Consider the following 26,855-nt stretch of genomic DNA (forward strand, 5'->3'; position numbering starts at 1 on the left):
GCCCAGGGTGGCACAGGCAAGTCCCCTCAGGGCGGGTGCGTGAGCAGCCCCCAGGAGGGGGACAGCATCAACCCAGCTCTGAGTAAAGGAGGAAGAGGGTCTGGGGTGAAGTCTGGAACTGAGGCGCTTCCACTGGACAGAACCACCCCTCCAGTGCCCTGCTTCTCCCCCAGAAACAAGCCGGACAAGGATTTGCACTTATGTCCATTTTTTAAAAAAGGTACAGAGCATCATTGAAAACGAAATCACCTGGACAAGTGCAAATGTCCCAGTTTAGCCACAGCCCAGGAACACAGCCCCTCCAGCCCAGAATATCCCGTGGGGGCCGGGTCCCCTAGACTGGCATCCGGGACCACTTTGCTGGTTCCCTGGGACAAGTGGGACCTGCCTCCCAAGGAGGAGAAAGCAGGGAGGCTGGGTGGGCACCTGGACCCCACCACTGACCCCGAGTAGGCAGGGACAGCAAAGCAGCCCCCAGTAGCCAGGGTGCCCTGCAGGCTGGGGGTCACAGCCAGGGCATGAGGCAGGGCTGAGGGGTGCCATGCTCTGGGTGCCATAAAGCAAGTCAAGGACCCCTCGTGGAGGCCACTGGCCCTCGGACCGTGGGTCCCAAGGACAGACCACCAGGGCCTCAGTCACAGCTGCCACAAGGTGAGGATGTGGACATGATGTCGGAGACCTGGCTGCTGACACAGAGAAGACAGGGAGCTCTGAGGTCCAGGTCTGGCTTGCTGCCTGCAGTGTCAGGAATTTGACTGCCCACTGGTCGGGACAGCCGGTCAGCTGAGGTCAGGCCTTGGCCTCAGACTGTGGGCTCAGCTCCCCCACAGCAAACACACCATCCTCCGGGGCTGGGAGCTGGGCTCCATCCTGCGTGGCCTTCTCTTGCACGGGACTCATCAACTCTTGGGCCGCTGGCAGGGGCTGGTGGCGGCTCTGTTGGAAGTGGCGCAGGCCCACCAGCACGGCAGCAAGGAAGTAGGCGGCGAAGAGCACCAGGAAGTACACGAAGTAGACAAGGAACTGGAACAGAGAGGTGCAGGTGAGGTCAGGGGAGCAGTGGGGGAGGGGGAGGGGCACCCAGGGAACAAGAACAGGGAACAGAGGGGGCAGGTGAGGTCAGGGGAGCACCTGGGGGAGGGGGAGTGGCACCCAGGGAACAGTGACAGGGAACAGAGGGGGCAGGTGAGGTCAGGGGAGCACCCGGGGGAGGGGGAGGGGCACCCAGGGAACAGGGACAGGGAACAGAGGGGGCAGGTGAGGTCAGGGGAGCACCCGGGGGAGGGGGAGGGGTACCCGGGGAACAGGGACAGGGAACAGAGGGGGCAGGTGAGGTCAGGGGAGCACTGGGGGAGGGGGCACCCAGGGAACAGGGACAGGGAACAGAGAGGCGCAGGTAAGTCAGGGAAGCACCTGGGGGAGGGGGAGGGGCATACAGGGACAGGGAACAGAGGGGGCAGGTGAGATCAGGGGAGCACAGGGGGAGGGGGAGGGGCATGCAGGTGCCACAGACAGGGGAACAGAGAGGCACAGGCAAGGTAGCGGGAATGCCTGGGGAGAGGGGGCAGGGCACCCAGGCCTCCACAGGCCAGCCAAGCAGTGGCACACCAGCAGTTCTGAGCCTCTGCGTCCTGCCTGAGGCATTCTGATCACTTGGTGTGACAGCAAATGTGAGCTTGGCTCTGGGGCCAAGTCTTCACACCTGTGTGGGTGGAGCCTGGTGGAGGGGAACAGACCATCCGGTTGCCCAGCGCAGCCCCCATGGCCTTGGGGCCTGGGCAGCCCCGAACCCGGCGACCTGTGAAGCTGCCCAGCAATGATCCACAAGGACCAGCACAGGGGACCCTCCCACCTGAATCTCACATCACCGGGGGCATGGGTCCAGGGTGTCTCCCTCATCTGTCGGCCAACTGCCCAGAGCTCTACTCCCCCAGGGGGGCTCCTTAAGACCCCCTTCAGCACCAGCCCACTCAGCCCTCCTAGGAAAGCTCATTTTCAGAAACAAAACCAGGAAGTGAACCATCAGAGACTTCACTTCCGGGAACCTGGGGCTGGCATGTCCTGCCGGTTTCTCTCTGAGTGTGAGTGAAGCCCTGGACACTGCACAGAGAGCACTCAGAAGGTGACTGAAAGCTGGACGGGCAGACCAGCTTCGACCTTGCAATCCGAGGAGCAACACGGCAATGTGTTCCCTGGGTTTTTTCTTCTTTCTGCTGCCTGTATTCTTAAAGGAACCAAAGAAGCCAGCAAACCAGAAATCCCAAAACACATGGGGAAAAAACCAACACTAACAAAAGCTGCTCCAAACGAAGGATCAGGAGAGGGACCACCGGCCCAGCAGGACGGGACACTGAAGAATGGGAACCACTCTACTCCACCCCACCCTCATGACCCAGGCTGTGACGCCCCCAGTCTGGTCAGGGCCTGGTGGGGAGCTGGAATGTTCACCCCCACAGAGACCACACGGAAAGCCTGGGCTGTTGCTCTTAGCAGGCGGTGCCCCCCACTCGCTGAAGAGTCGGGACTCACAACCCACCCAGCAGTGGCAAGAATGCTCTGCCCCCACCAGAATCACTGGAGGCCACAGGGTAATGAGGCACCCAGGCCCCTCCCAACCACTGGTGGCCATGTGGGGAGCTGGCACTCCCATCCTTGCCCCCACCCACCCCTCAGTGTGAGGAGGGCTGATTGGGGAGGCTGGATACCCACCCCACCTGGCTGTAAAAAGGTACAAGCTCCTAGTCTTCTGCGAGGGTGGTGTCAGGAAAAGCCAACTAAAACAAAGGATTAAATAAGATCCAGAGGGACTTCCCTGGTGGTCCAGTAGTTAAGAATCCACCATGCCATGCAGGGGACGCAGGTTCAATTCCAGGTCAGGGCACTAAGATCTCACATGCCTCAGAGTAACTAAGTCCAAGTACTGCAACTAAGACCCAAAGCAGCCAAATAAATATTTTTTTTAAAATAAGATCTAGAATCTCATAACATAATGGCTAAAATGTACAGGTTTCACTTAAAAAAGTCACTCAGCAAACTTAGAAAAAGTTCTCTAAATGAATGAAATACAACGAACAGACACGGATACCAAGATGACAAGAGATGATAAAGCTTTGCAGAAAAGAAATGGAAGAGATAAAGAAGAAAAGTTACAGTAAAAGAAGAAAGCTACAGTAAACAACATAAAAACTTAACAGATGGTCTTGACAACAGAATGGAGGGAACAGGGAAAAGAATCCGTGCACTGGGAGAGGCAACAATAGAAATGAGCCAATCGAAACAACAAAACAGATAGGGAAACGAGCAGAGCCGCATTCTCTAGGGAACAAAACACCGTTATGGGAGTAAAACAAGAAGAAAGAAAAAGGATGGAACTGAAAAAGCACTGGAGGGAATAATGGCCGTGAAAATGTCTTAACTCTGGCAAGGGACGTAAACCTACAGATTTAAGAAGCTGCGTGTGTATCATGTCCAGTTGCTCAGTCATGCCCAACTCTATGCGACCCCACAGACTGCAGCCCACACGGCTCCTCTGTCCATGGAATTTTCCAGGCAAGAATACTTGAGTTGCCATTTCCCCCTACAGGGCATCTTCCCAACGCAGGGACTGCACTTGCATCTCCCATCTCCTGCACTGGCAGGCAGATTCTCGACCACCGAGCCACCCGGGAAGCCCCTTACGAGAGTGAGGGAACCCCAAACAAAACACCCACCGCAAATCAGACCAACACAGATCATAATCAAATTCTTGAAAGCTAAGGACAAAGAAAAAGGGAAAATCTTGAAAGCAGCCAGAAAAAAATGACACTGTAGGGGAAAAATAATTAGAATGACAGTGGATTTTTCATCAGAAACCAAGAAGGTCACGAGGAAACGATACATTTTTTCACATGCTGAACAAAAAAACTGTTAACCCAGAAACCTATTCCACTGAAAACATCCTTCAGAAATGAAAAGTAAATCAAGATACTCTCAGGTCAAGAAAAACTGAGAACAATTTGTCACCAGCAGACCTGCCCTGAAAGAATGCCTGAAGAAGGTTCTCTAAACAGAAGGTAAATGATAAGAAACCTGTGACATCAAGAAGGAGAAACAACAGTGATCAAAATTATGGATAAATAGACTTTTCTTCTCTCCAGTTTCCTAAATGTTTGATAGCTGAAGTAAAACTTATAACCCCATCTTAGGCAGCTCTAACGATATATAGGGGAAATAAATAAGGCACTTGTACTATAAACAGTGGAGAGAAAAGTGACTTAAAGGAGGTGAGATTTCAACACTTACTACAACTGGCCATTTAATACACAAAGCAACTATCAAAAAAGTCATCACAAGAGATACACTCAAATTATACAACAGATAACCCAAAATGAAGTTCTAAAGAATCTGTAAATAACATATGACAAGGCAGGGGAAAAGGAAACAGAAACAAAAGGCAGCGAATAAAAGGAAAATAAAAATGAAATGACAGATGGAAGTTCTAAGACAGCACAATTACACTAAATATAAATGGTCTAAATAAATCAATCAAAGAAAGAGACTGACAGAGTGAGTTAAAAAAACATGACACCCATATGCTATCTACAAGAAAGTCAAGTATAACAATATAGTAAGGTTAAAAATAAGTAAAAATATCAAATAAGCTATTATTTTAAAATATTAAAATATTTAAATTAAAATATTTAAAAATATTTAAAAAATAAGTTAAAAATAAGTAAAAATATAGTAAGGTTAAAAAGGTCAGTTTTCATTCCAATCCCAAAGAAAGGCAATGCCAAAGAACGCTCAAACTACCGCACAATTGCATTAATCTCACACACTAGTAAAGTAATGCTCAAAATTCTCCAAGCCAGGCTTCAGAAATATGTGAACCGTGAACTTCCTGATGTTCAAGCTGGTTTTAGAAAAGGCAGAGGAACCAGAGATCAAATTGCCAACATCCGCTGGATCATGGAAAAAGCAAGAGAGTTCCAGAAAAACATCTATTTCTGCTTTACTGACTATGCCAAAGCCTTTGACTGTGTGGATCACAAGAAACTGTGGAAAATTCTGAAAGAGATGGGAATACCAGACCACCTGATTTGCCTCTTGAGAAATCTGTATGCAGGTCAGGAAGCAACAGTTAGAACTGGACATGGAACAACAGACTGGTTCCAAATAGGAAAAGGAGGACGTCAAGGCTGTATATTGTCACCCTGTTTATTTAACTTATATGCAGAGTACATCATGAGAAATGCTGGACTGGAAGAAACACAAGCTGGAATCAAGATTGTCGGGAGAAATATCAATAACCTCAGATATGCAGATGACACCACCCTTATGGCAGAAAGTGAAGAGGAACTCAAAAGCCTCTTAATGAAAGTGAAAGTAGAGAGTGAAAAAGTTGGCTTAAAGCTCAACATTCAGAAAACGAAGATCATGGCAACTGGTCCCATTACTTCATGGGAAATAGATGGGGAAACAGTGGAAACAGTGTCAGACTTTATTTTTCTGGGCTCCAAAATCACTGCAGATGGTGACTGCAGCCATGAAATTAAAAGACACTTACTCCTTGGAAGGAAAGTTATGACCAACCTAGATAGCATATTCAAAAGCAGAGACATTACTTTGCCAACAAAGGTTCTTCTAGTCAAGGCTATGGTTTTTCCTGTGGTCATGTATGGATGTGAGAGTTGGACTGTGAAGAAGGCTGAGTGCCGAAGAATTGATGCTTTTGAACTGTGGTGTTGGAGAAGACTCTTGAGAGTCCCTTGGACTGCAAGGAGATCCAACCAGTCCATTCTGAAGGAGATCAGCCCTGGGATTTCTTTGGAAGGACTGATGCTAAAGCTGAAACTCCAGTACTTTGGCCACCTCATGTGAAGAGTTGACTCATTGGAAAAGACTCTGATGCTGGGAGGGATTGGGGGCAGGAGGAGAAGGGGACGACAGAGGATGAGATGGCTGGATGGCATCACTGACTCGATGGACATGAGTCTGAGTGAACTCCAGGAGTTGGTGATGGACAGGGAGGCCTGGCGTGCTGCGATTCATGGGGTTGCAAAGAGTTGGACATGACTGAGCAACTGATCTGATCTGATCTGAAGGTTAAAAATAAAAAGACAGAGGCTTCCCTGGTGGCTCAGTGGTGAAAAAAAAAATCCACCTGCCAATGCGGGAGACATAGATTCAATCCCTGATCTGGGATGATCCCATTTGCCACAGAGCAACTAAACCTGTGTGCCGTAACAGACGAGCCTGTGCTCTAGAGCCCAGGAATTTCGACTACGGAGCCCATGTGATGCAACTACTGAAGCCCACGTGCTCTAGAGCCTGTGCTCAGCAACAAGAGAAGCCACTGCAATGAGAAGTCCATGTACCGCAACTAGAAAAAGCTTGCACAGCAATGAAGACCCGGCACAGCCAATAAATAAATTAAAGTTGGGGGGAAAAAAGCTAAAGGAAAGCAGAATGGCTATGTGAATATCATGTAAAGTAGACTTTGGAGAAAAGAAAATGACCACAGGCAGAGAAGGACATTATATAATGTTAAAAGACTCAGTCTACCAAGACACACCGTGCCTGTGTATACAAAAATAGCTGTAAAAATGTGAAGTAAAAACATGGTAGAATTGAAAGAAAAAATAGACAAATTCACAATTATAAATGAAAACTTCAACATTCCTTTCTCAACAACAGGCCAGACAGAAAATCCATAAGGATACAGAAAAAAAACCAATACCACCATCAGCAATAGGATGTAATTGGTATTTATAGAATACTCCACCCCCAAACAGCAGAATTCACATTCTTTTCAAGTGTTCATGCAGCATACAACAAAACAGACCACGTCCTGGGCCATAAAACAAACCTTGACATAATGCAGATTGTGTTCTCTGATCACAAAAGAATAGAATCAAAAATATAAAGCAATAACAGAAAGATAGGAAAACAATCAAAACACTTGGAAACTAAACAAAACATTTTGAGATAATCATAGGTCAAAGAGAAAGTATGAAAAGAGACAAAAATACATAGAAATGAAAGAAAATGAAGATACAACATATCAAAATCTGTAGGATGTAGCTAAAGCAGGCTCAGAGGGAAATGTATATCAATAAATGCAAATATTAGAAAAGAAGTCTCAAATCATTAATCTAAGCTTCCATCTCAGGAACCTAGAAAAAGATGAGCAAAATAAATCCAAAGGAAGTAAAACAAAGGAAACAGTTAAAACAAAAGTTCTAGCCAGCGCAATAAGACAAGAAAGTAAATTAAAAACATGTAAGAAAAGACCTCCCAGAACAAGTAAGTGACCTCAACAAAATCACACAAGATTAACACATACAAGTCAATGTGTTTCTTATACAGGCAGACCTCAGAGATATTGCTCAGTTCCAGACCACCCCAATAAATATTGCAATAAAGCAACTCACACAAATTTTTTGGTTTCCCAGTACACATAAAAATTATGTTTACACTATACTATAGTCTATTAAGTGTATAATAGCATTATGTCTAAAAAGACAATGTACATACCTTAATAAAAATATTTTATTGCTAAAAAATGCTAACCGCCATCTGACAATGCAGGGTTGCCACAAATCTTCAACCTGTAAAAATGTCAGTATCTTCAAAGCATGGTAAAGTGAAGTACAATAAAATGAGGTCTGCGTGACTTCCCTGGTGGCTCAGACAGTAAAAGCGACTGCCTACAATGTGGGAAACCTAAGTTCGATCCCTGGGTCAGGAAAATCCCCTGGTGAAGGAAATGGCAACCCACTCCAGTACTCTTGCCTGGAAAAACCCATGGACAGATGAAGGAGCCTGGTAGGCTACAGTCCATGGGGTCGCAAAGAGTTGGACACAACTGAGTGACTTCACCTTCTTTTTTTTCTTTCTTGAACTAGCAATGAACACCACGATACTGTTATAGACTGAACTGTCTCCCTTCAAAATTCATTGTTGAAGCCCTAACCCCCAGTATGACTGTATGTGGAGATAAGACCTTTCAGGAGTGATTAAGGTTAAATGAGGTTATGAGGGTAGAACTCTGATCCAGTATGACTGCTGTCCTTACAAGAGACAGAGATACCAGGAGTGCACACAGAAGAAAGACCAAGTGAGGAGAGGGGCCTTGGGAGGAACTGAGAGGGTAACAGGCAGGAAGGCCAGGGGTCTCCAAATGGAGGAAATAGCCTGCAAGTGTCAGACATTTTTCTCTCTCTTAAGAGGCAGGAGGAAACAAACTAGCAATATTTTTTTCCTTCTCTATACAAATTTAAAGAGAGGTTTCTCTTAAAATACTGTGTTGCCATAATGACACCTGGTTTCTCCTGAAGTTAGCTATTCTTGAGCCTAGAGATAACCAATGCCTTTTTCTTATGGAAATGTTTGTCTTAAGCTATGCTAATGTACTACGCCTTTACCCCAAACTCTGTCTCCAAGTCGGGTTCCGCCTCTTGGCCCAAAACCTACTTGACAAACCAGTATGTTATACTCAGATATTGTTCCCCTAATCTATGTAAATGAAACTATTTGTATGGTGGTCTGCCCTTCTTTAAGATTCAAGTTAATTATTTTATGGCCCAAGATAAACCATTTGGTGCCATTCTACATTTTAAGACATTCCTTTCTTTCATTAACAGACTGCTAGTGACTATATAACACCCAGCTGAAGACTAGCAGGGGGGTACTCTTTCTGCCCCCTTCTGATGCCTATGTCAGAAGCTTTCTCTATCTCCTTTATACTTTAATAAAACTTTATTACACAAAAGCTCTGAGCGATCAAGCCTCGTCTCTGGCCCCGGATTGAATTCTTCTCCTCCGGGGGCCAAGAATCCCGGTGTATTCGCGTGATTCAACAACAACCTTTCAGAACCAAGCCTTCAAACACTTTGATCTCACACTTCCAGCCTCCAGATTGTTAGAGAATAGATTGCTGTTGCACAAACTGCCCAGTCTGTGATATTTTGTTATGGCAGTCCTTGCAGATTAATGCAGACACCAAAACTAAAACTATCACATAACAATTGCTCACAAAACACTGAAACACCTAGGAATAAACCTAAGAACACATGCACAGCATCACAGTACTTGCATGCATGTCAAAAACTACAAAATGCTGAAAGAAATCAAAGAAGATCCAAGTAAATGGAGAGACATACCATGTTCACAGGTTGAAGACTCAACAGAGTAAAAGATATCTATTCTTCCAACACTGATAAACAAGCTTAATGCAATTCCTAGCAAAATCACAACAAAAGTTTTTGTAGATATAGACAAGATTACTCGAAAATGTACAGGGAAAGGCAAAGAAACTCTAATAGCTAAAACAATTCTGAAAAAATTTTCAAAGTTGGAGGAATCAGGGTACCCACTTTCAAAACTTACCACATAGCTACACAAGCAGGGCAGTGTGGTAGTGGAGGAAGGGTGGGCAGCCAGCCCAACAGAACAGAGAACCCAGAAGCAAGCTCACACAAGTGGTGAAAAAGCAATCCAGTCTTTCAACAAATGGTGCTGGAGCGACTAGACATCCACAGACAAAGGAATGGAACAACATTAATGTCACACCTTACACAAAAGTTAACTCAAAACAGGTCACAGACTTAGGTATCGAACTATAAAACTTTAATAAGAAGCTGGGGCAAATCTTTGGGACCCAGAAGCAGGCAGAGCTACTGTGTTCTGTGCTAAGTCACTACAGTCCTGTCTGACTCTGCAACCCTACTGAAGAAGGAATTCATAGGGCCTGGACTCCATCTTAGGCCTGTTCATGCTGATCATGCTTGGCCACCTTCCCAGTGGACTCTGAACTCTGTGTTTAGTGCCTATGAAAACAACACCAGAAGGATAAGACCCCCTCCAGACAGGGGAGCCTTGAAGATCATATCTAGGTTACTCATCGCCTAAGAGAAGACATACACTAATCACCCCTTCCTCCAGACAGGCCATAATTTGTGTGTATCTATCAGAGTGTAACCTTGGGTTTATTGATTATTGGCTAATTGTCTGACTGAGCACATGAGCAGGTGAATGATGGGGTTATTGGGATTGTATTTTCCTTGGTTTATGTAAGTCTCAAGGAATTTGGGGTGGTGGGTTCAGACACGTACACATGGGGTATAAAAGATTTTCAAAGATGCTGGTCGGGGTCCCTGGCTAAGAGGAGACTCTGCCTTGGGCCCGCTGGTGTAATAAACTGCATTCCACTATCTGCACTGTCCTTCTGAGTGAGTTTGTTTCCCGGAACGCGTGGCTATAACACTATGGACTATAGTCCACCCGGTTCCTCAGTCCACGGGGTTCTCCAGGCAAGAATACTGGAGTGGATTGCCATTTGCTTCTCCAGGGGATCTTTCTGACCCAGGATTCGAACCCGCATCTCTTATGTCTCCTGCACTGGCAGGTGGGTTCTTTACCACTAGTGCCACCTGGGAAGCCCAGAATTATTTTATGTAATACCAAAACTAAGATCCACAAAAGGACAAAGGAATGAATCAGACCTCATCAAAATTAAAAACTTTTACTCTGCAAATAGACCTATTAAGAAGACAAGATGGTCTGCTATGGACTGGGAGATGCCTGCAAAGCACATGTCCAACAAAGAACTGGTATCTAGAATAAGCAGACATGATCAAACTCAAGAATAAAAAGACAAAGGCCCCAACCAGGAAATGGGCAGGAAAGATACTCTTCACCCAGGAGGATGCAGCTGCACGGAAGAAGAGAAGCGTCACGGCCATCAGGGAATGAGTGTGTGCATGCTCAGTTGTGTTGGACTGTTGACGACCCCATGGTCTGTAGCCGCCCTCCTCAGTCCAAGGAATTTTCCAGGCAAGAATACTGGAGTAGGTAGCCATTCCCTTCTCCAGTGGATCTTCCTGACCCAGGGATCAAAGCCAGGTCTCCTGCATTACAGGCAGATTCTTTACTGTCTGAGCCATCAGGGAAGCCCATCATAGCCATCAGGGAAATGCAAATTAAAACCACAGGGATCAGCTCTCCACACCATTCAGAATGGCTAAACAAATGGTGACCCTCTCAAAGGCTGGTGAGAACGTGGAGAAACCGGCCTCCTCAGGCATGGCTGGTGAGAATAAAAAAATGGTGCAGAACAGTCTGGCAGCCACCCCAGGACTCAATGACTGCCCTTCAGGGCATTTATCCAGAGAAACGGAAATCCAGGTTCACACAGAAAGCTACACACCAATGTTTAGAGCAGCCCCCAACTGGACCAAGGTGGGGCTCCTGGCAGTAAGCAGGTAAGAGCCTGGGTCCAGTCACTAGGGAACCCACACAGCACAGGACCTGACGGGAGTAGCTATGCGTCTCTAGGAGCTGGGATGAGTGGTTAAAAGTCAATCCTGACTCACAGGGTTCCATATAAGGGCACTCTCTAGATGACAACACTACAGAAATGGGGGCAAACCGGGGCTGCTGGGGTTGGGGAGGAGGCGGGGTGGGGCCCAGCGCGGCCACAGGGGATGGGCAGGCACGCTCCCATCTCGACTGTGGGGTCCACATCCCCCTAGTGCCTGTACCCCAGAACTGTAGGATGTGGCCAGTGGGGAGGCTGGGTATGTGAGTCTCTGCATTACCTGTTACCCCATGAGTGTGTGGTGACCCAGAAACACTGTTTAACTTAAAAGCCAGCCCCCTAGGCCAGCTCCCCACATGCTCTGGGCTGGTTCCCACCACCAGCTCCGTTCCCCACCCCTACCTTCACTACCCATGACGGAGGGATGGGCCCTAGTGCACTGCACGCGGAAACAGTGCATGAGAGGAGCAGGGATGACTCTCCTGCCGGATGAATTTCCTGCCGGAAATTACCAGGATCCGTAATTTCTAATTACAAGCAAGCCTGTAGAGCTCCCTTTTAACCAGGAAATTAAAGCAGCCGAAGAAAAATCAATATAATGTCAGCTTGACCTGGCAAGGCCATAAAGCGCCACATGGTGGGGCTGGGCTGAGACAGGGGAGGAAAGTCCAGCCCTGTCCCCAGCCTGGAGCCCCTGAGAAGCCCCACCGCCCAGAGCTGGGATGACCGGAGCTCCAGGGAGGGGGAACACCCCTGGGTGTGGAGGCCCCTCGCAGGCCAGGTGGACGGCTGCCAGCAAGGCCCACAGTCAGGCCAGGAGGCAATGGTGCTCCCTGCAGAGGTTGCCGCTCCAGAGGAGAGGCCTCACCAGTGGGTCCCAGTGAAGGAGGGCCCAACACACCACCTCTGGACAGAGGTCTGGTGCCTCTGGAGCCAGCCGTAGGCGCAGTCACACACGCCCCATGGGCCTGAGTCCAACTCAGCCACAGTCCCCAGTGTTCAGCCTGGGGGGCCCTCCTGGGGAAGCAGGGCTGAGACCTGCCTGCTCGGGTGGACATAAATAGCCACAGGCTCTGATGTCCTTTCAGAACCCCAGCCAAAAATCCCTCTTCTGAACATGAGGGTCTCTTGTGCCTGGAACCTTCTCCCTGGTCAGCTCTGGCAAGGGAGTCACCAGGGCAAGGCTGACCTGCCACCCTTGGACAGAGGGCTGGACTTCATGGAGCCGCCACGCCCCAGGGAGGCCCAGCTCCCAGCAGGTGGAGGCTGCACCAAGGAGCCCAGTGACAACCCTCCACAGGCCCATTCTCTGGCTAGTTCCAGCTCACTCAGAGGTCCTGCCCTGGCCGAGGCACCAGGAGTCCAGCCTGAGTGTATCCCAGGCCTCACGTTCTTCTCAGGAGACAGAGGACTGGATGGAGGGAGGGGTCGGGAAAGGGGCTGACAGGGACCAAGGTCAATAAACCCTGGAGCTCCGCTCTCATCTGCCCCCACAGAGAGCTGTCCCAGGAGCAGGACCCATTGCAGGAAGGCCTGTTGGAGGGCTCAGGGAATGCTCAGGACCATGCCTCCAGCCTTCCCGGGACCTCAGCCAGTGTAGGGGATACCCAGGGCCCCGAGAGCTCCTGCAGAAGTGACAGGCACCCAGGCTGGCCTCGGAGACCCCAGAGGTCTCACTGGACTTGACTGCACATGCCCGCTGCACTGCCCAATGTGGGCAGCATTCGCAGCCCCAACCTGAGCCCCGCAAGGGAGATGCACAGGTTGGCACCAGGCAGCCAGATTGCAGCCCTTGGCCTCCCTGCCTTCTGAGCCTTCCCTCCTTGTTCCCACTCAGTCCAGAGAGTCTGGCTAGACATGCCCCTGCCTGCAGCGTGTCTATGGTCTGGGTCCCAGGAAGGGAGGCACTGCTGGCCGGGCAGGCACCAGGAAGCCTGGCCAGGACTTCTCCCCCAACCCACCCTGAGGCTTCCCTCCTCCAGGAAGTGAGCCCGAAAGCGGAGCTTACCTGAGAGTGGACCGGGAGGCCCAGGCCCCGCTTGTCGGAGACGATGAGGGTGATGATGGTCTTGAGAACGGTGGCGAGGAACGTGTTGATGCCGAAGACCAGGGCACGGAGCTCTTGAGAAAGAGAAGCCGCGATCTGAAAACTTCACAGGGAAGCGGGCCGAGGTCAGATGGCCGGGGCGAGATGCGCCCAGAGGTGCAGAGGACCCAGCTAGGTGGCAGTGCCCTCAGGCAGCCAGAACAGCTGCAGGTCCACCGAGGCTGCAGGGCTTGCAGGGAGACCATGAGGCCCATGCAGCGCCTGGGCTGCCCACCGCCCTGGGCCTGTGCTCTGAGCTGTACATCCTCCCTTCGTGACCCATAAAAGGAGTGCAGAGCCAGGCGCAGAAGGAAGCCCTGGGAGACAAAGGCTCCTGGAAACCCTGGGACAAAGTAAGTTGTCATCACTATAGGACTCTCAGAAAACCGTCCCCCTGAAAGCAGGGTGTTAACACAACCACAGGCACAGAAGGGCACGAGGAAAATTCCGGATTTAAAGTGCTTTGCTGTTAAATGAGTCAGTAAATTAGAAAAAGACCCATAAAACAAATAAAGAAGCAAGAGGAATTAATATGCTCAGTGCTTCCAGCGCTCTGCACAGAAATTAACATTTGAACACACTTTCAATTAAAAGCTCCAAAGTGCCTTAAAAGAAACTAGACAGGAAACGTTCTCAAGTTCCGAAGAATGAGTAAACAAAAATAGCCAAGAAGCCTTACATAGAATGACAAAGGCTGGGGAGCTTCTGCTACGGGTGCAGGAGGGTTGGGACGACAAGAAGTACATGAAGTGCCAGGGTGGGCAGGCGCACAGTAACTCAAGCAATAGATTAACTCCTGGGAAACAGGAGCCCAGCCAGGTCCCACCGGTACAGGCAGAACAAGATGCCACCTGTGTGACTGGGGGAGATGATGCTGCCAGAGCTCCACGAGCGGGATTAAACCCAACGGTAACACGGTTACACACTCCGTGAAAGTCCCCACCACCACACCCACATGTGGGCTGCAGACGACCGGGGAATAGGAAATCCCAGTGGGAAACTAATGGGTGTGAACTGGCCAGGACAGCAGTAGGGGCCGCTGGCCCACAAGCCACCCTCCACCTGCCATGCAGGCTGTGTGCCTGCCTAGCTGTGTCTGCAGCATCTCTTAAACCCTTTCCTTTCGTGAACTCTGACCTGGCTGGCCCACTTCCAGAACCACCTGAGGCCATTATCAGAACTTCAGAAGAAAAATGTAGGTGAGAGGGTGAGGCTTCTGAGCTACGCGTCTCAGGGAGATACTGGAGACGGTGGCCTTGTCACCAGGAAGACCAAAAACAATGCCCTCTGGACACGGAGCCTCAGACTTATGAGGTGGGGGAGTGATGACCCCGGCAGCCTGACACCCACATGTCAGCCACGGGGCCTGGGGGGGGCCTGTCTCATATTTGACCTTTTTTGCATCGTATTTGATCTTTCTGCTACAAACACCCATGGCTTTTACAATCGACATACGAGACACTACGTGTCCTGAGAGAAGTGAGGGGAAGACACCAAGGGCCCTGGCGCCCTCTCCACAATGCTGACGGTGGCAGGAGAGGTGGGGCGCTTACAGGCTGAGAGCAGGTCAGGACGGGAGGATGCAGCGTCCCGCTTGTGTGGGAGGCCAGGCCCGGGGCCACGTCCATAGGCAGTTGGGGAAGGCAGCCATGGCCACAGGGGCAGGAGGGCGGCGGAGCATAAACCGTGCCAGCAGGGCCAGGGTGTGGTCTGGGCGCCTGGGCAGCACTGGCCTAGGAAAGGAAAGGACCAAGTCTGATCCAGGCTTCCTCCCACAGACCAGGGCAAGCACGGGTCTGACGCGCAGGGGGACTATGAGGCGGTGTAGGGGAGCCAGGCCACCATGCCGTGGGCAGGGGGGCGGGCGGCAGAGGGGCAGGAGTCTGAGGACACCATCCAAGTTCAATACAAGGTGGGGGCAGATGTTCTCACATGGGTGTGACCACAGTGGATGGTCCACGTCGGGACGAGGTGCCCCTGGGGAGACGGGGTGCAGAGGGGAACTGGAGCCAAACAGCTGGGGACAACGACAGGCCACCTGCCGGGTACGGATGTTGAGTATGTGCTGTGTGTCACATGCGTGGTGTGAACACGTGTGTCTGGGGTGAACACACGGTGGGAGAGGTCTGTTCAGAGGGTGCACTGAGGGGTCAGGAGCCAGACCCAGCAGGACGTGGCTGGGGAAGGTTCTGGAAGCCACAGTGGGTCGGCAGGAAGCTCTTGGGACATCCCCGGGCAGTTGCAGGAGCGTCGCCAGGGATGTGAGGAACCAAGGGCATCAGGGAAGGTCTCCTTTGGGCAGAAGGCCAGCTGGGTCACCCAGTTGCTGCTGTGAGCCGCTCTGCCCAGAAGCAGGAGAGGACGGGAGTGGCCTCAGAGTTACCCATGACAGGACCTCAGGGCCAGGAGGCAGGACTTCAGAGGTCCAATCTGTGTGGACACCAGAGGCTCATGGGGGGCGCACAGGGGACACCCACACAGGTCAGACTCCTCGCCCAGCCTTAGGGTCCTGGCAGCTGGGACAGGGCATGCTGTGGGCAAGGGGGCTCCTGGCTAAAGGCACTTGGGGCTCACGCTCCAATATGAGCAGTACATACCCTGCTGCTCCCCATGGAACCTTCTGGAAGGAGGCCTTCTACTACATACAGTCCATGGCCCTCCAGCCACCCACCACTCCTCCCCCCGCCACTTCCAGTTTCTCAGGCCACCTGCCAGCCCCAGCCCGACTCACGTGGCGATGGGCACCAGGAACTGGTAGGAGCCGCGGAAGAGCACGAAGGCCGCGTAGCACAACCAAATGTCATCGGTCTTGTACATGAGGAACACCAGCCCCGCCTGCAGCACCGTCACCACCGCGATGACCAGCCTGGCCCACAGCGCCCAGCGGATCTTCACGAAGCCCGCGGCGAAGGAAGTGAGGGCACCTGGGGAGACAAGTCGCGTCACGGCCATCCCGGTGGTCAGGGTCGCCGCCCCACGGGGCGGGGCGTACCTAGCAGCGTGGAGGCAGCGTCCGCCCCGCCGTTGTAGACCCTGGTGGTGTCCGTGGTGGGGTGAACCACGTTCCATAGGATGTGCACGTAGTAGACGATCAGGTAGTAGCCAGTGGAGTTGAAGACCCACCAGAGAGACCAGAGGCGCAGCTGCGGCAGCTGCACCGCGCGGCCCAGCTCTCTCAGCATGCGCAGGAACGTTGAGTCCCGCCAGGCGGCCGGGAGCCAGCCCGGCCTCGTGCCCGCGGCCTGCACCTGGCCCGGGTTCATCTGGTCCAGCTCGGAGGGCGCGGCCCTGGCACATTCGGGGGCTCCGCGGTTGAAGAAGAGGCTGCGCTTGGGGCGCTTCAGGAAGAGCGCCAGCACCAGGCTGAAGGTGAGGAAGGCCAGAGAGATATAGTTGAGCGTGGAGAAGGCAACCCTGCCTATGGTGACCAGCAGCTGGCCCAGCACCGAGCTGGTGAAGACGCCCAGCAGTACTGAGGCCCGCGAGTAGCTGGCCATGCGCTGGTAGCGGGCAGGGGGCACCAGCGAGAAGATGTAGGAGGAGTAGGCGATGCGGGCAGCCATGGTGATGCTGAAGAAGAACTCCATGAACTGCATGTGCAGCACGGTCGAGCCAAACAGCAGCAGGAGCCACACAGACACGTAGCTCAGGCCTTGCAGCAGCAGCACCGGCTTGTAGCAGAGGTAGTCGGTCAGCAAGAAGATGGGCACCAGCACGGCCAGGTATGAGTAGGACAGCACCGGCGTGATCTCGTTGGTGACCTGTGGGACAGCACATGCATGACCCCCAGCCCCAGAGCACAGTCCCTGCTGCTCTGGGCGCCCGTCATGTCTGCTGGGCTGGGCCTAGCATCTGCGAGCCCCACATGGACCCCATGCACCCCCAAGTCAGCCCATCTCCTGTGCCCCTTTATCACAGTGCCCCACCAGGACTACGTGATGAGTACTGCCCTTCAAACAGGTGCAGCACTTAGGGCTGTCCAGGGCATCCGAGGAAACAGAGAGACGCACAACCAGACCCCCAAACGTGTTCCACTCTGATCCCATCCCCAAGGGCGTGCTCCTCAGGAAGCAGTTTGGTATTGACACCTGCAGAGCACTGATAAGTGTGCTGAAAATAATCAGTAACTACATGCTAAGCCACGGTGATCCAGGCTTGTCTCTAATGAAATAACATGACAGGATTTCACCTTAAATCTAACAATATAGAAAACAGAGCTGTGACTAATCTACACTCTTGCCAGCAGCCGAGGAAGCCCTTCAGCGGGCTGGTCTCACTCAGTCCCAGGGCACAGGGGACGCTACAGCCACCCTTGCACCAGCCATGCAGGAGAGCAAAGCTGGGCCCTCACCCCCACCTGTCAGGCAGGACTAGGAGCTGCCTCCATGGGAGCCAGGACTCCCAGCTTCACCAAGGGAGCTGTCCATGGCCTTGGCCATTCAGCTCTCCACTCAGACAGGGCCGACCCAGCAGGACACTCCCTCCTGGGCATGCAGGGCAAGGCCACAGCCACAGACCCCCTCTGGATGCGAGCCAGATGTCTTCCCATTGCCCAGGAAGGGCCACCCTGGGCCTGCCCCCTAGGAAGAGGTCCCAGCTTTTGAGAGACCCAAGTCTTTGGCCCCGCCGCCCTTTCCTGGGGGATGCACACGGGAGGTAGCCTGTGCTCAAAGCCTCTCCCGAGGCCCAGCTGGGTGTTTAGCAGGTGGTCTCCTATAGGAATCCAAATGACCCCACCTGACCCTCCCAGGGGCTTCATCTGACCCCAAATGACCCTCCCAGGAGTTCCACCTGACCCCAACTGACCCTCCCAGGGCCTAGCCATGGCTCAGACCAGGCAGGGGCAACAACAGGTGAGCCTCTGGCCTTGTTGGGCTCTCAGAGGCTTTGGCCTCCCTTGGTTCCCACCCAACTCAGGGCGCTAACCCTGACTGCACCTGACCACCTGCTAACACCAAGGCCCACTTCACAGATGCACCAAGGGCCCAGAGCTGAGCTCAGGTCAGCATGCGGGGCCAGCTGAGCCCACTGCTTCCTGGAGGCTCACCCATGGTTTTCTGCAGCCGTCATGTCTGTCCACCCAGAACTTACAGCCTACCTGGCTAGGCCTCAGCACTGCCTCTCAGTCTGTGCTCGGGACCCCAAGCTGGCCACACACTCACTGCCTCCAGGGCTCCCCATCCGCTGGAAGCCACCCAATACTGAGCACTAGAGCTTTGGGACAGTCCAAGACAGTCTTGGTGCAAGTCTGTTCTCAGGGGTGCTGAAAAACCAGTGCTGGTCCCAGAGCCATGGGGGCTGGCTACAGGGTCAGAGCCTTGTTTATGGAAAATTCTGGGAACATCAAACAACCCCTATTAGTGGTCGAGCCCTCTTGGCAGGCAGCTTGCGCAGCTGCGGGGCTGTGGGGTCAGAGCCGCAGGAGCCCAGCCATTCTTCCACATCCCCTCGCTGCTGCCCAGGCCCCGGATCCATGTTCTCCAGCTGGGCAGGCACACAGGCCAGGGGGCAGACCCATGTCGTATTTAGGAACTGCGGGGAGCACGGCACCCACGGAGTCCCTGTGGCAGGTGGCATGAGGGCCACCTCATCCTGGCCCAGCCAGTGTTGCTGGGCCATGTTCCCAGCACCTCGGTGTGGACAGGCTTAGATCCAGACTGACAGGCAGGACAAGGAAGCCACGCCCACACCAGGATCCGGGCAGCCAACAGGAGGCTTAGCCGGGGCGCCATGGCAGGCAGGACAAGGACAGGATGCCATGGGCTCTGAGGACCATGGGACAAGGGGTGCAGGGCAAGGCCAGGCCATAGGTGACCAGAATTCCAAAAGGAGTGGCGTCAACAGCCTACACCTGGCTGCACCCAGAGGGGTGCAGGAAGCAAGGGCAGGACAGGGGCTGTCACACCAGTGACAGGCAGGGTCAGCCGCGGGCCAGCAAGGACTACTGTGTAAAACGTCCTGGGCCGGGGTCATGGTGGAGGTTGGGGGAGGGGGGGCGGCTGCAGGACCCAACCCAGGCAGCTCAGGAGCAGAGGAGTCATAGGCTCTGAGGTGCAAAGCAAACCTCACACCCGCCAGGAAGTGCTTCATGAACCAAAGGGCAGCCAGGGCGGGGGCGGGGGGTACCGGATGTGTGTGCAGGCAACACTCAGCACAAACCGGGAAGAATGGGGCTGAGTTCACAGTGAAACTGCGGCCCAGAGGCCGTGGCAAGCGGGGAGGAAGCTGGTGGACAGGAGACACCAGGCCTCCAAGTACCAGAAGCCCACCAGGCACAGGTAGGCAGACGCCCGCAGAGGGGGAAGCTGGCAAGGCCAGGCTTGGGGACAGCCAGGAACATGAGACGCCACAGCAGAAATCAAGGAAATCCAAGCCCGGCAGCAAGCCCTTCGTCTATCAGATGGGCACAAACTCAACACCACTTGGTGGGTGCTGATGAAACGAGTCAGGGCCCGGCCTCGAGCTGCAGAGGGTGGAAGCGACTGCAGCAGCGTTTCCCCTGGGGGATGGGATGAGCTGGAGACCTCAGAGACCCTTGGAGCAAGGCGGGGGAGGGGGTTCTTGGTGGTTTGAGTCCCTGGATAGTATCAGCCTGTATCTATGTGGGAGAAATGACTGTGGCCACAGACCCGCCGGGCTCTCCCCAAACAGGCCTCTGCCGATCTCGGGTCACATCCAAGGCCTGGTGGGCAGCTTAATTTCTGGAACCTACTACTTAAGCGCTAACTTGTGACCTGAGAGGGCAGGCAAGTGGGAGCTTACTACAGAGATTTTCCTTGTAGTTATTTTAATGGCATGTCCCACGGGGGCTCACTCCTAAGTCATCTTGGCAGTGGACGACAGGCCCTTGCAGAACAGAGTGGCGTCCAGGGAACTGGCCAGTCAGTGAATGGGGGACGTGCCATACTCAGTGCTGGAAGGAGGCAAGGTCCCCCACCCCAGACTCACCTGGGAAGTCACCCCTCTGGCCGTGGGGTTGGAGCCCTCACACACACATGGCTTTGAGCTCAGGCATGACGCCAGGGCACACGGGTGTGTCTGGTTTCTAAGAGGGCTACTTTGAGGGGGCAGGCTCGTACGCATGGTGATTCCATATGGCTTAATCCTGGGGTCACTGAGGGGTGGGGGCCAAGCCCTGGACCAGGGAGAGGCAGGAGCTCCCTGAAGAAATCAAGCGGGAAATTCCCATGGGACCCAGTGGGGTCCAGCACCAGTGGCAGGGGGTGTGGAGGCCAAGGTCACCCTGCAGGGGACAGACGGGGTTAGGGTCAGGCTCTGGGGTGGCAGGTGGTCCTAAGGCAAGACGAGGAGGGGCGGTGAACAGACCCTGGCCATGTGCTCCATCAACCAACGGACTCTGAGCTCTCTTGATTTATTTTATGGAGACGGAAACCAGCAGGGACACTGCCTGCTGCTGCTTTTACTCTGACGCAAGACTCCCATGGGGTATAAGATTATTAGTCAGGTTCCAATGAGATCCTTTGTCCTTGTTGCTGAGCAATAGGCAAATTCCTTCTGTAATCCCTTCCGCAAACAGGCCTCTACTGGAAGCAAGGGCTCCACAGATGGGTGGGCAGGCAGACGAGGCCCCTGGGCTCTGCCCCAGAGGCCCACGGCGGGCACAACCCCTCCACCAGAACTGCCACCACCCCACAGGGACTGGTGGCTGCCAGTGCCTGCAGCCGTGCAGCCCCTGTGCTCCGGCCCGTCCCACCCGCATGCGCGCCCAACGTGCCTGCGTCTGCGTGAAGTTCTTGTCGGGGCCTAGGAGGTAAGGCGTGATGAAGCTCTCCCCAGGCCGCATCTGGGCCATGAAGCCGTAGAAGCAGAGGAAGAACACCAGGCACCACCAGGACTGCTGCTCACGGCCAGGCTGGGGCTCCGCTGGCATCTGCTTCTCCACCTCTGGGACAGAGAGCGCCATGCTGCCAGGAAATGGACGGGACATTGCACCTGAAGGGGAAGCTAGAGTCAGGGTGGCTCAGCAGACAACTGCGGCCACCTCCCCCCAAAACTCTGCGGTGACGGGCTCCCCACCACACAAGTCATTCAACCAGAACTCACATCACACGGAGGAAGGGGCCCCCAGCCCCAGCCCTACGCCCCCAACCTGGAGCTTGTGACCATCCAGACGCCAGGCCCACCCAAGCTAGGGTGTCACCACCTCTGGGGGCTCCAGGGCCTCAGATCCATAGAGTGGCGGGAACCACGTGGGGCCCATAAATGCTAAATAACTTAAAGTAAATGCAATTTAAGATCCAGGAACCCTAGGGTCCAGTCATGCGCTCACAGTGCCGCCTGCTGTGGGCCAGTGGGCAGGCAGGACCCCTGTGCCCTGCCCCAGAGGTCCAAGGCAGACACGACCCCTCTGCCGGACCTCCCCCCGCAAGGTCTGATGACCGCTCTTGTGGCTGGAGTCTCAATGTCACATCACCAGGCATGTCCATGTGCCAGGCACAGCAGAGGGGCAGTCCTGAGACAGCCAAGAGGAAGGGGTAGGAAGAGGCCCTGCTGGGCACACAGCCCCTCCGGGAGGCCAGGGACACACCCGGGGAACAGCACAGAGGTCCATGATGGCGGCAGCATAAGACCCCTCCCACGTCCCCGGGCAGGCCTGGGCCACGCTCAGCAAGGGAGCTACGGTCTGATGAGCAAGTTCTTCCTTCCTCTCTCGTTCATTTCTGGGAGGAAAACGGGGCAGGGGTGTCACAGCAGTAACCCCCTGGAGAAGCCGAGGTTGGTGGGTTTATTTGTGAGGCTACAAGGAAGGCAGCAGCGGCCCAGGGGTTACTGGGTCCTAGGACCTGGTCCCAGCCTTCTCAAGAGCTAAGTGAAACACCAGCCAAGAAGAGGGGCCAGAAACCCCCGGGAGATGTGGCTTCCCGGAGAGCACACAGGCCAAATGGCTCCAGCAGAAAGACTCTGTTTAAGGCGGGTACACACGGCCCCCACTCCAGCCCCAGGACTCCCCTCAAGCTCACTCACAACTCCTGGGCCACTGCTGCCTGAGTGCCAGGAAAACGGAGACCCTCAGTCAGCTGAGCACCCAGCATGGGGTAAACAGCCAAGAACTTACAAAACACAGGGCCCCCAGGAGCGGGTTCTCACACTCTCTGTCCCTAGGGTCCCCGGGAGCAGGGTCCTACAGGCCACCATGCTCCCAGCCCCCACAGGCTCAAGAGTTCAGGAGCCCCCACGCTCCCTGTCCCCAGGGGCTCAGGGGCCCCTGTTCTGAAAGGTGTTGTCTCCAGAGTTGACAGAGATTCCCTACCTGGTGCCCCCGAATCCTGAATCCCAGGGCAGAAATCTCAGACTCCGGAGCACACCGGCTTCTTCATTTCTACTTCCTGGACTCCCACAGCTTCTGAAGCCTGAGGCGGTGCTTCTGAGAGTCCCATGAGAGTGAGAGGCTGTCAGTAGGTCTGGGGCAGGCAGGACTCTGCTCCCTGACACGCCCCCCTATCCCCTCCTCCCCCGCACTCCCAAACAACAGAGCTGATGATAGCTCCACCCCCAGAATCTGAGGCCAGCACCACAACCCCCAGCACTCAGACACCCGGCGCCCAGCCCTAAGGGTCCCAAGAGTTCCCAGGGTCACAACAGAGTGGTGGACCACCGCCCTCCCCAGCAGCACAGATCTGCAAGAGTCCACAGCCTGTGATGGCCAGGGAGCTGGTGAGGGGGTGGGGGGCAGGTCTGCAGACCCTCGGGGTTTACATGGGGGCTCTGGGAGTGTCCCACCAGCTGCTCCCCTCCAGCCCACCCCATCCCTGCAATCTGGGGAGGCTGAGCTCGCTGCTGGAGTCCCTCACCTTCCTCCCCCAGCCAGCGAGAGAAGCCTGGGTTCCTCAGCCCCTGGACCACAGGATGAGGAGGGCCCAGGGTCACCTGCGCCTCGTTCCTCTGGGCTGCAGCCTACTGGTTGGTGGGTCTCCCTCCCATTTACCTGCCTCTGCACAAACTTCTGTTCCAGACGACACAGGCACAACCTCAGGCCTGCTCCTCCCTGGGGTGGCAGAAAGAAAGCAGCCTTTTCATCTGGACTAGGGTGCTGGGGAGGTCAGGGAGGTCCACTGACCACTCCAGAAGGAGGGACCCAGGCTGCCTCTGTGTTTTTCTGTGCCCTGGTGTCAGGGACCCACTCTCCAAGGACGAGCCAAGACGCCCACCCAGGACAAAGGCAGTTGCCTGTCCTAAGAAACATCTACGGCCTGGTGGACAGCCCAGTGACCCTGGAGCCCAGCCCCGCCCACCCCCCACCCCCATCCCACCCCATGCCAGGGGAGCAGAAGCAACAGTGAAGACCTGGAAAGCTCAGAAGGTCCCAGACCCGGTGAGGTTCCCTTCAGAAATGGTCACTTTCACTTCTGCTTTATGTTTTCTCCTGAGTGTCGCTTAAAGATCTGCCCCTCCCACCCACACGAGGCCCTCCTCCAACTTTGGGGGGGTGGGGATCATAGTCCTGGCCTGGCTTGCGCCAGCACCTCTTACACCCCATGTACGAGGCCTTGCAGAGCTGTGGGAGCGGGCCTCGAGGCAGGCTGACCTGTCACTCATCACAGGCCTCACGGAAGACAGAGTGCTAGGCTCCAGGGGCTGGCGTCCTGGCCGCTGTGAGACTACCGGGGCCATAAGCGATGGCACTGGTTTGCACTGGAGTGGCCAGGAGGCCGGGCCCATTTTGGAACACGTGTCCCCCCCATGCACCACCCCACGCACTTCCCAAAGATTCCAAAGCAGGCGGAGGGCAGCCAGCGTATGCGCCCACAGCTGGACTGCAGGGTCACAGGGAGGGCTTGTGCCCATCCAGGGAGCACAGGTGGCCATACTAGAGCATAGGACCCAGGGGTGCAGAAGAAAAAGTGGACGCATAGCTGGGCTGTCCCTGGGGGGGCGGGTGCTACGTGTGTTCCTGGCGGCTTTGGGGGCCTCAAGGATTACCCACCCTGTTCATTTATTCGACTCACATGAGGGCACTGCCATGGCTAAGATTAAAGTCCTCTTCCAAATACTCAGGCCCAGGAAGGAGAGCCGGAGGGACCCGTCGTATACTGACGGCCACATAAACAGGGCACCCTGGGCAAGCAAGGTGCCCGAGCTCAGGGCAAGGAGGCAGGTGGGCCGCTGAAGGAAGCACTGCCCGGCACCTTGGCAGGCCGCAGGCAAGACGAGGACCTTCAGGAGAAGGTCCTGACCATCACCCTGGAAGGCCCCTTCTGACGACCCGTGCTCCCATCTGCTCCCACCAGTTCTATGCTCCCAGCACCTGGGAAGGCTGGAGACCCAAGACCAAGACAAACCAAACACCATGGCTCTCATCTGGCGCTTCAGGAGAGCCACCGCTGTCTCAGGCTGCCATCTGCTCGCTGAACAGAGAAAAGCCTTGTGCCCTCCAGATCATATGACAGTTTGTATTCCAAAGAGTAAAAGGAAAACCATCTGGCCATCCCTACTGTGGACATCAAACCCACAAGTTGAAAACCCCCTGGACACGCTGGTCATCTTTGCCTAGCACAGATAGCTGTAACTTGGGGTCATTAAACCCATCGATGCCCCCTCTGAAAGTAAGCATCCTGGCAGCGCGAGTTCTTGCAGTCCAGCAAAGGCCGCTGGGTGGGCTGCCCACCCGAACCCCGCGGGCCTGGACACCTGGCTCCCAAACCCGCAGGGGGAGGCAGTTCTGCTGATTCGGTCTGGGCTAGTGGGGAAGAGGGCCCAACAGGGAGCTCCAAGGACTACGGCGCCTGCACGCTCTGGGTGGGCTGGAAGACAACTGCTTCCAGATTCCCGCTGGCCTTCTGAGACCTGCGGCCCGGACACCCGGGGGGCGAGGAATCCCATGAACACACGTGTGATGGTCACTCCCGAGGCTCTCTAGCACAGGTGGGGGAAAGCGTGCCTTCCGGAGAGGTGCACAGTGTCCCACGGCCCCTGAACACTCTCCAGCACCCGGCTCCAACCGCGCCAGGAGCTGCTCCAAGGGGAAGATGTTCACACCTACAGACTCTGGGCGCAGGAAAAGACAAAGGCTTGGCTGCAGACCAGACACGCAGCCCGGCTCCCCCTCTTGCCCGGAGCCCGCGCGTAAGGTGACAGAGGCTCGGAGAATGCGCCGGGGTTGCCACGTGGGGCGAGGCGGCACGTGGGGCGAGGCGGCACGTGGGGCGAGGAGGCACGTGGGACTCACTTGCCCCCGCACTCATCTCCAGCGCCCCCGCGCCCAACCCCATCCCGGGACCAGGAGCCCCCAGCTCGTGTCCCCGCGCCCACCCCAGCACCCGCAGCTCCTGCACCTAGTGCTTTCCCCGAGCCCCAAAGCCCGGCCTGCGCGCACTCCAGCATTGGGAGCGTGTGACCCGCGCGCGCTCCTTGCAGCCCGGCCCGCACCTTCACAGCCTTCCCGGACCACGCAGCCCCAATACCTGCTCGCTCGCGGCCTCCCGGCTAGGGGCGGAGGACCACAGTGCCCACAATGCCCCGCGGCCGCTCGCTTCCGGTAGGCTGGGGGAGGGACGCGCCTGGCCGCGCCCCGCCACGCGTTGCCGGGACACCAGAGGCAAGGTCTCCGACACGCCCCACCACAGTCTCACCCAAGGTCCGAACCCAGCGGGCTCAGAAGTCCCGCGCGCACGACCCGCGGCAATTCGGAACGCAACGCCTAATCAGCCCACCCAGTCGCCGCCCCCTGGTCACGCGACCCTGGTCGCTCAGTGCTGGCTACTCCCCGTGCCTCCACCCCGCCCCCGGCCGCAGCCCCAGGCGCCCACCCCGGAGCTCCTCGCGCGCAGTTCGCGCGTCCTTCGTGCCTTCCCACCCAGCGCTGGACTCCCGTCACACTGGTCACAGCTCGCGGCTGTGCCGAAGGTCTCCGGACCGGGACTGGAAAGAGGCGCCCCCCGCCCCGCTGCGCCCCACCAACCCCTGGCTGCAAGTGCCCCTTGGACGAGGGCCGCCCCCTGACTTGTGCACCGCTTGTCGCGCAGACACCCCAGCAAGAAGTTCTCGAGCTTTATCTTTTAGGTTCATTTATCCTGAGACGTGCTGTATGGCATCACCGACTCGATGGACGTGAGTTTGAGTGAACTCCGGCAGTTGGTGATGGACAGGGAGGCCTGGGTGCTGCGATTCATGGGGTCGCAAAGAGTCGGACACGACTGAGCGACTGAACTGAACTGAACTGATCCTGAGACATGCCTGCCCTCGCCAACCCACAAACTCGAGCCAGGGGCACTGGTCACTAAGCCAGGCAGGACAGCACTGTGGGGTTGGAAGGAGCCCCTGCCCCACTTATGGTCATAGGTGCTTCTGGACTCCATCAGCTCCTTCTATCAATCATGCGGGACTCCAGCAAGTACAGGCTCTGCTCCCCCTCTCCCCCCCCACCCCACCCAACGCTGGGAGGCAGAGCAGATTGGGGGAGGGGTACAAAGACAAAGGAGTGGCCCAGGGGCCAAGTTGGACCAAGCAGAA

General features: G+C 55.0%; 1 protein-coding gene across 10 annotated transcripts; it reads right to left on the minus strand.

Moving 5' to 3' along the window:
* Window positions 1-191: 191 nt before the first annotated feature.
* On the minus strand, window positions 192-26,379 carry SLC19A1 (solute carrier family 19 member 1). Of its 10 annotated transcripts, none has more exons than XM_044947783.1 (9): window positions 25,808-26,368; window positions 23,332-23,391; window positions 22,657-22,770; window positions 21,121-21,310; window positions 16,378-17,146; window positions 16,117-16,309; window positions 14,939-15,113; window positions 13,308-13,449; window positions 192-1,023 (listed from the first exon to the last, which is right to left on the minus strand). In XM_044947783.1, exons 4-9 carry the CDS (start codon window positions 21,307-21,309, stop codon window positions 803-805), a joined length of 1,689 nt encoding a protein of 562 aa, XP_044803718.1. In that variant the 5' UTR covers window position 21,310; window positions 22,657-22,770; window positions 23,332-23,391; window positions 25,808-26,368; the 3' UTR covers window positions 192-802. The 10 variants fall into 10 exon arrangements, with proteins under 10 accessions (XP_044803718.1, XP_044803709.1, XP_044803711.1 ...); XM_044947774.1 differs by having other exon boundaries at window positions 21,121-21,338; window positions 25,808-26,365; XM_044947776.1 differs by having other exon boundaries at window positions 21,121-21,338; window positions 23,198-23,391; window positions 25,808-26,365.
* Window positions 26,380-26,855: the final 476 nt, after the last annotated feature.

The sequence above is a fragment of the Bubalus bubalis genome, chromosome 1 (genome assembly GCF_019923935.1).
Source record: "Bubalus bubalis isolate 160015118507 breed Murrah chromosome 1, NDDB_SH_1, whole genome shotgun sequence".
NCBI lineage: Eukaryota > Metazoa > Chordata > Mammalia > Artiodactyla > Bovidae > Bubalus > Bubalus bubalis.

Bases quoted from the DNA above. Each gene is read 5' to 3' on its own strand.
- SLC19A1 (XM_044947780.1), bottom strand. From the start codon at position 21,333: ATGTCCCGTCCATTTCCTGGCAGCATGGCGCTCTCTGTCCCAGAGGTG. The intron at 16,310-16,377 runs GTACGCCCCGCC...TTGTCTCCCCAG, and splicing joins CGCTGCCTCCACGCTGCTAG to GTGCCCTCACTTCCTTCGCC. The intron at 15,114-16,116 runs GTGAGTCGGGCT...TTCCTAGGCCAG, and splicing joins TTCCTGGTGCCCATCGCCAC to TGCTGCCCAGGCGCCCAGAC.